Here is an 11,416-nt window from a genome sequence, read left to right as displayed (position 1 = left end):
AGAACAAAAAATGTTTGAATCCTCGCAGCCGGGGAAATTTAAATGGTCCTTAAAAATTAAAAAGAAAGGGTTCCATTTTGGGCCCAGTTGGGGATGTAACATCATGTCGATGAAAAAAAATTTTTTTGGGAGCCTTAGAAAGGAATACTTTGGGAAAGTGGGGAGTCTGGTGTCCAATTGAATGAGAAAAAAACCCGGCTTTGATTTTCCCCCAACCAGAGCCCCCGAAAACGGGAAATTTGCAATGACAACAAAGATTTAACGGAAACCAGGGGGCCATAGGGGAAAAAAAGACCAAGAAGTATAAAAATTTCAAAACCCCCCAACCCCCCAACCCCCCCGTTTAAAAAGACTTAACCCCAAAAAAAAAAAACCCCCCAATTCTTCCCCCCTAAATTTTAAAAATGTCCAATTTTTTTCCCCTTTATAAAAAAAAGGGTGAATTAAAACCCAAAAAGTTTTTGGGAAACCCCTTAAATAAAAAAACCCCCTTTAAGCCCCCAATGCCCCCCCTTGGTTTTTAAACAAAAGGGATTAAAACCCTAAAATAAAAATGAAAAAAAATTCAAATTTTTAAATAAAAAAAGAAAATTTTAAATAACCCCCCAAAATATTTATTTTCCCCTTTTAAAAACCAAGGGGAAAACCCCCCATTTGGAAAAAACCCTTTTTTTTTTTTAAAAACCCCGGTCCCAAAACCCCCCCCCATTAAAGTTAATACCCAAATTTTAACCCATAAAATTTTTAAAAAAAAACTATAAAAAATTTCCTTTTTTGGTTTTTTTTTTAATTTAATTGGTTGTTCTATAAAAATTAAAAAACCCTTTAAAAAATCAAAACAAATCCTTCCCCACCCCCTTGAAACCCCCCGGCCTGGGCCGCCAGGTCCCTATCAAAGGGATTCCCCATTTTAAGAAACTGGGTTTTTGCCCCTAAAAAAAAGGGGTTTTTAAAAATTCCCCCCCCAAAATTTAACCCGGCCCTAAATTGCAGCCCAAAACTTTCCCCAACGGTTTAAACCCCCGGGAAAAACCCTTAATTTCAATCAAATTTTTTTGTTTTTTTCCGGAAGTTTTTTTAAATTTCCCCAAAAAAAAACCAACCCCCGGCCCTGGGCCCCCCCCCCCCCCCTTTTAAACCCAAAAAAAACCCCCCAAAAACCCCTTTCCCCCTTTATTTGGGAACCCAAATCCCCCCATATAAAAAATTAATTCAAAAAATAAAATTTAAAACTTTTCCCCCATCCTCCCCTTTCCCAAAATTCCCAAAAGCAAAAAAAAACAAAAATTAATACCCCCCCTTTTTTTAAAAAAAAAAAAACCCAAAAAAGAAATAACATTTCGTCCCCTTTTGCTAAAATCCCCCTTTACTTTTGGCTAACCAAACTTTAAAAATTTTTCCCTAAAAAAATAACCCAAAGCTGATTTTCCTACCTAAATTTTAAAAAAATTCCCTTTTTAAAAAGGGTTTGGTAAAGGCTGTCAGGAATCCACCTGGGACCTTGGGCAATGTAGCAAAAGTAAAACTAAAAACAAACAAGTGTTAATAACAAGTGTTATGCTAAGAAATAAAAAAGGATTTTCCGGGTTTTAGCAAAGAGAAAAACTGAGTAGGGGGAAGAACAAACTTTAAAAACCCCCGAAATTTTACAAAAAACAAGAAATAAAACAGGAACCCCTTTTTCCAACCCACAAATTCCCCCAAAAAACAAACCCCAAAAAAGTTCCCAATAATAATTGTTCCCCCCAAAAAACCCATTAAAATATCAAAATTTTAAAAAAATTTCCCCCCCTACAAAAAAAAACAAACACCCCCCCCCAAATTTCCCCCAGGTTAAATTCAAAACCCCCCTGGCCCAAAGGGGGAAGTTTTTTAAACCCACCTTAAATCCAAAAGGTTAAAACACCCCACCTAAACCCCCCCGCCGTGTAACCCTTGAACCAAAAAAAATATTAAGTGAATATCCAAAAAAATAAAAAAAATTTGGGCCAAAAAAACAAATTTTCCCAAAAAACCCCAATAGATTAAAGGAAAAATGCCAAAAAAAACCCCCTTTATTCCAAAAAACCCCTAAAAAAACCCTTAACCCCCTTTCCCCCAAAAAAGAAAATTTTCCCAAAATCCCACCTCCTTTTTCCAAAAACCAAAAGTCATTCCCTTGAATTTTGAAAAAAATACCAATTATCATTCAATTGACATTAAATAAAAGAAATAAACTGAGGCCTGGAAGAATTTATGATACTTGGCATTTTACCAAAAAATTTTTAAAAAAATTTAAAAAAACCCAAAAAAATAAATAAGTTCAATTTTTAAATTTTTTCTCCAGAAACGTTGGGAAAAAGGGGCTTGGTCTTAAATTTGGAGCTAAGAAAAATTAAAAAAAACACCTACTTAAAGTATTTTTTTAAATCAAAGCCAGGCCCTGGAAAAGGAAAAGGGCAACCCCCTCCAGAAAATTTTTGCCTGGAAAAATCCCATTGACGAGGACCCCTTGCGGGCTAAAACCATAGGGTTGCAAAGAGTCACACACCCACAGAAACTTTGGCGGGGGAAAGAAAAGAAACCCCTTTGACATTTTTGTTCACCGGGTTTGAGACTCAAGAACTAGTTTACTATTGTTAGGTCCATAAACTGAAAATTATAAATTTCAACCTAAACAACTTCGCCAAAGAAGCAATTAAATGTGTGCTTATTTTTTATCAAAATATAGCCCCTCCAAGTTGTTATTCTAATTCACATATATTTTTGCATGGTATCTCCAATTTTCATTTGAAGTTTGAATTCTGTAATAAATGATAAAAATATTATAGAATTAATTTAAGATATTAGTAACTCATTTCTGGAGATTAAAACTAGAGAAATATGTAGAACTGAAAGCCATGGATGCAGACAATATAGTGCAGTTCTAATATTAACAAGTTATAATAAAATAGTTTATAAAAATGGAAGTGTTAATAGTTAGCATGCCTGTGGAGCCATACAAATTGCAAAATTTTTTTTTAGTGGAACTGTATAAACTTTTATTATGTACATCTATTTTTTGAAATAGTTGACGTATTTTATAGCCTTTCATCATCCCCAAAATATTGGTGAATATGATTACATGCTAAGCTTAATGCAGAAACTTGAAGATAAAATAAGAATGAAACAGATGCATTCCTTAGGAAGACAAGCATGTTCTTGGGGTCATGTCCTCTCAGGTTGAGAATAGGACTACTAAATACTGGGGCTTCTCTCATAGCTCAGTTGGTAAAGAATGCACCTGCAAAGCAGGAGATCCCGGTTTGATTCCTGGGTCGGGAAGATCCCCTGGAGGAGGGAAAGGCCCACTCCAGTATTTTGGCCTGAAGAATCCCGTGGACTGTAGAGTTGGTTGCAAAGAGTGGTTGCAAAGAGTGAGACATGACTTTCACTGTCACTTTTCACCTTCACTGAATACTGGTCCTAGTTCACTGCACCAAGATTCTCCCCAGCCCCTTGCAAACCTTGTAAACCTGAGAGGATTCACATTCAGTAAAGATCAAATAAATTGCAAATATATACCTTTATATTATTTTTGCATAAAGCATACAGGTAATAAATGTATAACTTAGCCAGCCCTGATGTAGCCCAATTAAAGTACAACTGCATGTAAAAAATAAAACTTAACTTACATATATAAGCATTAAAGTACAATTTAACATGTTAAATATAATGTCTCAGAGTAGACATATGTTTTTGTTTTAAACATAAGTTATATTAAACTACAGTTTCTTCAGACTTACTTCAGAGGAAGCTGCATCTGAAGAGTGGATACTGAATGATTTTACTGTGACTTTGTCTTCTTTGCCTTCATCCATCCATGTACTTGATGCCTGCCTTGAAAGCAGAGGTTACCCACTAGATAAATAGGCATATCAACTGTCTTTCATTTCATAAAACATGTAAAGTCCCTTTCCACTGAGGCATATTCCCTCTTCTACTGATATAAAGCTTATTATTCTAGGATATTTTGTTTGGAATAAAATGTTAAACAAGGAACAGGAGATGGAGCCGCAAAATTACAGTTTAAAAAATGATTCCACACTACCCCATTAGAGGTGGTAATTAGAGACTCACAATGATTCATTTTCTAAGAATTTTTCTAAAATAAAATCCTATTGCTTGAGGTCATAGAAAGATCACATATATGCTTAATTATTAAACTATAATGTGGCACTGTTGCAGAGAGGCATAAAGTATATTTTAAAAATCTATAATTTAAAATACATTTTAGGAACTATTGCCACACAAATAACTTGTAAGATTTTTCCTTTTTTTTCCCTAGTGTATTTTAAGCCTTCAATCATTTAGCATGAAACCTTCGGTGAAGAATAGTATTTAAACCAAAGTGCCATTTTCTCAACCTTATGCAAGAATTTAAAGACTCAACTGGGCTGACTGCCTAATCATTACAAAATCTTCTTCTTTTTTTTCCAAAGACCTTTAGGGAAAACTTATTCTCTAGTCCACAATTAAACACATTGGCTGATTATGTTTTATTATAATCACTCTCTGTACTAAAAAAAAATTAAGTATCAGTATACAAAATTGATTTTTTCAAATGAAAACAGCCATATAAAAGTTTGATAGATTTTAAAATGTGTCGCTTGACTCTATATCACTTTATACGTCTATAATTCATCATATATATTAGAATCGACCTGATAAGAACCAACTGATAAACACTTTGATGTATTTTGAAAACATTTAGAATAGTTCAAGAAATTACATGACCCAGGAACTGTTCCATAGTAAATAAATTTTTTCCACAATAAATTTTTTTTCTCAAGTATCTTAAGGAGATTTCCATATTCAGGGTAGTAAGAGACTCATATTTCTGAAAGTCCAGAGGTCCAATAAGATGTTGCAGCCATTCACGGTTTATTGTCCTCAAGTTCATAGACAGAAGTTAGATAACAGCATGGCATTCATATAATACTATTCTATCAAAACAAAAATTATTTAATCTGTAAAAATTAAAGAAATGTTGAACATTTATGTCAATCTCTCTTAAAAAATCCTATGAAATGAGATGACACAAGGTACCCTCTTTGTTCAGGTTAAATGTAAACAACAGCAACAACAACAACATATATATTCACTTATTTACCACATGTACAAACATACTTGCAGCATATATATGTATGTTTGTGCATGCTAATGAGAGGGTAACAGGCAGGAAGGCCAGGGGTCTCCAAATGGAGGAAAGAGGCTGCAAGTGCCAGACATTTTTATCTCTCTTAAGCAGCAGGAAGAAACAAACCAAGGATATGTTTTTCCTTCTCTATACAAATTTAAAAGAGTTTCTCTTAAAATGTTGTGTTGCATGACACCTGGTTTCACCTGAAGCTAACTACTCTCAAACCTTGAGTTAACCAATACATTTCTTTTTCTTATGGAAATGTTGTCTTAGCTATGTTAATGTACCCCAGACTCTTATCTTCAAGTTGGTTCTGCCAAATGGCCTAACTTACTTACTCAGGTATTGTTCCCCTAATCTATGTAAATGAAACTATTTGTTTGTATTCTGCCCTTCTACAAGATTCAAGTCAATCGTTTTATGGCCAGGGATGAATTATCTGGTGCCATTCTAAATTTTATGACACTCCTTTCTTTTCATTAACAGACTGTGAGTGACTATATAACATACAGCTAAAGACTAGGAGGGGGGTACTCTTTTGCCCCCTTCTGATGCCTATGTCAGAAGCTTTCTCTATCTCCTTTATATTTTAATAAAACTTTATTACACAAAAGCTCTGAGTGATCAAGCCTCTTCTCTGGCCCCGGATTGAATTTGTCTCCTCCGGAGGCCAAGATTCCCGCGTCTTATCGTTCAGCAACAACCTTTCACTAAGTCACTTCAGTTGTGTCTGATTCTATGTGTCACTATGGGCTGTAGTTCGCCAGGTTCCTTTTTCCCTGGGATTCTCCAGGCAAGATGCATATATATGCATATATACATGAATATACACATGTAAAATTCAATAATTTAAGAGGTGAGATAATGTAGGTTGCAGTTTGATGGAAACATACACAGTCTGAATATAAACTTTATTAACTAGACTACAACTTTCTGTTAAATAAACACATATCTTTATCTTCATTTTCCGAACAATAATATGTAATATATTGTATTTGGTGTATGTTCTATCACTTTTATGAAAAATACCTTGCACCAATTTACTCAGAAGATAAATTCAATGAGCAGGTAAGCTCATTAACAGTTTTAGATAGAAATATGGTTATTTAAGTATCCAAATACAAGATTTTAATTTAAAAATTAAGTATTGGGACGGTTAACACTTTCCTCAAATCCAAATGCTGATGGAAATTTTCCTAGAATGTGTGTGGGTGCATGTGCTCAGTCAATCAGATGTGTCTAACTCCTTGTGAAACCATGAACTGCAGCATGCCAGGCTTCCCTGTCCTTCATTGTCTCCTGGAGTTTGCTCAAACTCATGTCCATTGAGTCAGTGATGCCATCCAGCCATCTCTTCCTCTGTCACCCCATTCTCCTCCTGCCCGCAATCTTTCCCAGCATCAGGGTCTTTTCCAATGAGTTGACACTTTGCATCAGGTGGCCAAAAAGTATTGGAGCTTCAGCTTCAGTACCAGGCCTGCCAATGAACATTCAGGGTTGATTTTCTTTAAGACTAACTGTTTTTTTCTCCTTACTATCCAAGAGACTCTAAAGAGTCTTCTCCAACACCACAGTTGCAAAGCATCAATTCTTTGGCGCTCTACCTTATCTATGATCCAATTCTCACATTCATACATGACTACAGGAAAGACAATAGCTTTGACTATATGGACCTGTGTCCACAAAATGATGTATCTGCTTTTTTGTATGCTGTCAAGGTTGTCACAGCTTTTCTTTCAAGGAGCATGTGTCATTTAATTTCATGGCTGCAGTCATTGACTGTAGTGATTTTAGATCCCAAGAAAATAAAATCTGTCACTGTTTGCACTTTTTCCCCAACTATTTGCCATGAAGGGATGGAACAAGACTCCATGATCTTAGATTTTTTTAATGTTAAGTTTTGAGCCAGCTCTTTTACTCTCCTCTTTCACCCTCATGTAAAGTTTCTTTATTCCTCTTCGCTTTCTGCCATTGGAGTGGTATCATCTGAATATCTGAGTTTGTTGATATTTCTCCCAGCAATTTTGATTCCAGCAAGTAAATCATCCAGTCTGGCATTTCACAAGATGTACTACACATGTAAGTTAAGTAATCAGGGTGAAAATATACAGCCGTGACATACTCCTTTCCCAGTTTTGAACCAGTCCATTATGCCATATCTGGTTCTAACTGCTGCATCTTGACCTGCATGCAGGTTTCTCTAGAGACAGGTAAAGAGGTCTGGCATTACCATCTCTTTAAGAATTTTCCATATTTTACTGTGATCCACAGAGTTAAAAATCTTAGTGTAGTCAATGAAGCAAAAGCAGATATTTTTCAATTCCCTTGCTTTTTCTATGATCCAACTGATGTTGGCAATTTGATCTCTAGTTCCTCTGTATTTTCTAAATCCAGCTTGTACACTTGGATATTCTAAGTCCATGTACTAGAAGAATGACTATGACATGACTAGATACAATAATTTTGAGCATTACCTTGCTAGCCTGTGAAATGAGAGTAATTGTACAGTAGTTTGAACATTCTTTGGCACTGCCTTTCTTTGGGATTGGAATAAAAACTGACTTTTGCAGTCCTGTGGCCACTGCTGAGTTTTCCAAATTTGCTGGCATATTGAGTGCAGCACTTGGAAATAAAAATAATTGCATTATTTAGATATATAAAAAATGGATCTTATAAACATATTAAGCAAATGTGCCAAACACAAAGGAGAAGTAATTATTCGATTCTGTTAATAAAAGCTTTCACTCAAAGGAAATGGAAGTCATAATAATGTTACCAGTACTGGCACAAAACAAAGAAAAAGATAGTGCTAAGTCGTGTCTGACTCTTGTGACCCCATGAACTGTAGCCTGCCAGGCTGTTCATGGGATTCTCCAGGCAAGAAAATTGGAGTGAGTCACCATTTCCTTCTTCAGGGGAGCTTTCCTACCCAAGAATTAAGCCCGGGTCTCTTTCATTCCAGGCAGATGCTCTACCAACTGAGCTACACAGGAAGCCCAAAGAGCTAATATCAAAGGTGAACAAGGAACCCAATGTTTTTGCTTTGGTAGTCTTGAACTAACTTTTTGGTAATTCCAGTGTTCCAGTTGTGCAGTCCATGACCTTACCTTAGTTCTGAAACCTTATCATTTCCTCAAATTTCACAAGCTTTGTCAGTGTAGTTTGGCTAATTCATGCTCTTGCAATAACACCACTTCAGTCCAAGATATTATTTTATCACAATGAGATGGCTGCAGTTGATTAATAGCCAATTTCAATCTTCTCTGCAAAACACAACAATCTTTTTTATCTTCTTAATGCCAGTTTTATATCAATCTACATTTTATTACAAACTATGTGTCCATTATGTCTGCTCATTTTCTACAGCTCAGTAGTTTACACCTTGATCCACTGTGACTTTGCCAACCATTTTCTCTGCCCCTTTGCTTCCTCCTCTACCTGGAAAACACATCACAAGATATCCAGTTGGCCTACTTTCTCATCTCCCTTCAATGTTTGCTCAAATACCATCCTTTCAGTTTCTGTTTTCAAGACAGTTTTATAGAAGATGGCAAATTCCCTACAAGAATTTCCTACTTATTTCTTTATAACAGCGATAACTTTTGATATAATGCAATATTTGTTGCATTCATTGAATGCTGAGTCACACTGAATTTCGAAATTAGATGATTTCAGAGATATGTCAGTGTTCATTTTTGATTATGCAGTTATCACCAGTGACACACATATTGTTAAGCCACTAAAAATATGTTGAATGATAGGATTATATAACTTGCCTTGTATAAAAATTCATCACTTACAGCATCTCTAAAGGTATATTAGGATAAAGTATATTCCATATGCTTTGAATGTGTGCTGGGTCTGTCAGTCATGTCTGTCTTTGGGGATGCTATGGACTGTAGCCTGCCATGCTCTTCTGTGTATGGGATTCTCCAGCCAGGAATACTGAATACTGAAGTGGATTGTCATTTCCTCTCCAAGGGATCCTCCCAACCTTGGGATGGAACCCGCATCTCCTGCATATCCTTTCATCAGCAGGCAGATTGTTTTGCCACTGAGTCACCTGGGAACCCCATGCTTTGGATTGCAGGTTTTAAATGTCCAATTCAAAATATTCATAATATGAAAACATTGGATTAAAAGGGTTGAATTTTATTGTGTTCAAAGTTAAATAAGTTAGACAATACAGTGTTTCTCAAGCTTCTATATTGAAAATGCGTCTAGTGATAATAACAATGTTCAAGGCAAATCTGATATCAGGAGTAATAAAGACTTTTATCATGTTTTTCCTTCATAAACATTTCTTAGGATTCATATATTACTAGGCAGTTTTTATTATCATTTACATATTCCAAGACAGTATGTTAAGCACAGCTTTTTTATATTATTCAGTCTCAATCAACAAGGAATTCCTACAGTCATATTTTGTGTACACATACTCTCCTCAAGGCCCTTATAACTTCTTTGTTCCTCAGGCTGTAGATAAATGGGTTCAGAAGAGGTGTAATAATGGTATAAAACACAGCTACTATCTTGTCCTCTTCCGGGGAATGCAAGGAGTGTGGCCTTGTATAGGTGGAGAGAGTGGTTACATAGAACAGGCTTGCCACAGTCAGGTGAGAGGAACAAGTGGAGATAGCTTTTGTCTGCCCTTTTCCTGAACTCATCTGGAATACCACAGTAAGTACACAGGCATAGGAAGCTAAAATGGCCATGAAAGGTAACAACAGAATAATAAGTCCACTCAGGAGTATTGTATGTTCATACTGAGAAGTGTCCTGACACACCAGTGGCAACATGGATGGAACTTCACAGAAAAAGTGATTAATAAGCCGAGATCTACAGAAGGGGAGTTGAAATGCATACAGTGTGTGTATTAAAGAGTTGATAGAACAACTGGTCCATGCACATGTGACCATGAACCAACAGATCTTCTTGCTCATGAGTACAGGGTAACGTAAAGGGTGACAGATGGCTACATAGCGATCATAAGACATGAAACCAAGAAGAAGAGCTTCAGTTCCACCAAGGGCCATGAACACAAATGCTTGAATCTCACAACCTAAAAATGTAATGGTCTTACTATTGGACAGAAAGTTAGTTGCCATTTTGGGCACAGTGGTGGAGATGTACATCATGTCGATGAAAGAGAGTTGACTGAGTAGGAAGTACATTGGAGTGTGGAGTCTGGTGTCCAATTGAATGAGAAGAATCAGCATGATATTCCCCACCAGAGCCACCGAAAACAGGATTGCAATGACAACAAAGAGTACGGTATCCATTGGGCCATATTGGAAAAGACCAAGAAGTATAAAATCTGTCCTGACACTTTCATTTTCTGTTTTCATGACTTAAACAAAAATATAAAAGCAGATCATATCTGAGAATTCCATGTACAATATTGGCTTTCCTTAAGAGAAAAAGGTGATGATTATAACATGAGAGAAGATGTTCTTGAATCACCTTAAATAATATATCTTCCTTTAGTCAATACACTGAATCTGTGTTTATTAAACTATAGAGACTTAACAAACTATGAAATAAAAATAAAGATTTTACATAATGTAAAGTTCAACATATTTTGATAATAAAAATAAGATAAAAGTTTAGGTAATTTGCCAAGATAAATTATTTTCTTCCTTTTAAAATATCTTCAAGGGAATACACTGAAGCTTTGTTTTCTTGTTATAAACATAGTCTTCTACTCAATTCATTCAAATGAGTAATACAAAATTTAACCAACATAAAATTTGGTTAAATATACTATAATGTTAAATGTCTATTGTGTTTCTGTGTTTTGAATTTATATTTGCTGTGAACTGGTATGAAGAGAATGATAACATTTATAGCCTTTCTAATCAACTTGTCCCGTTTAGTCGCTAAGTGACGTGCAACTCTTGCGACATCATGGACTGTGGCCTGCCAGGCTCCTCTGTCCAAGGTATTCTCCAGGTAAGAATACTGGAGTGGGTTGCCATTTCCTTTTGCAGGGGATATTCCCAACCCAGGAATCGAACCAGGTCTCCTGCATTGCAGGCAGATTCTTTACCAACTGAGCTACGAGGGAAGCCCCATAATTCTAATCAATTAGTGTATATTATTCCTGTGAATGTAGAAGATATTTAATGAATTAAGGAAAAAAAAATCAGATATAAGGAAAAGTTTGAGAATGAATTAAACATAAACCTAACACTGACTTTAACTTTGAATCAAATAACATAAATGATTAGATAAAATAAATAGATAAAATGATTA

General features: G+C 35.6%; 1 protein-coding gene across 1 annotated transcript; it reads right to left on the bottom strand.

The window, feature by feature from the left end:
- Positions 1 to 9,579: 9,579 nt before the first annotated feature.
- On the bottom strand, positions 9,580 to 10,554 carry LOC110121565 (olfactory receptor 2AK2-like). The gene has a single exon (XM_070457784.1). It carries the CDS (start codon positions 10,507 to 10,509, stop codon positions 9,580 to 9,582), a length of 930 nt encoding a protein of 309 aa, XP_070313885.1. The 5' UTR covers positions 10,510 to 10,554.
- Between the last annotated feature and the right edge of the window lie 862 nt (positions 10,555 to 11,416).

The sequence above is a fragment of the Odocoileus virginianus genome, chromosome 3 (genome assembly GCF_023699985.2).
Source record: "Odocoileus virginianus isolate 20LAN1187 ecotype Illinois chromosome 3, Ovbor_1.2, whole genome shotgun sequence".
Classification (NCBI taxonomy): Eukaryota; Metazoa; Chordata; class Mammalia; order Artiodactyla; family Cervidae; genus Odocoileus; species Odocoileus virginianus.
This window is presented reverse-complemented; position numbering and strand designations above follow the sequence as displayed.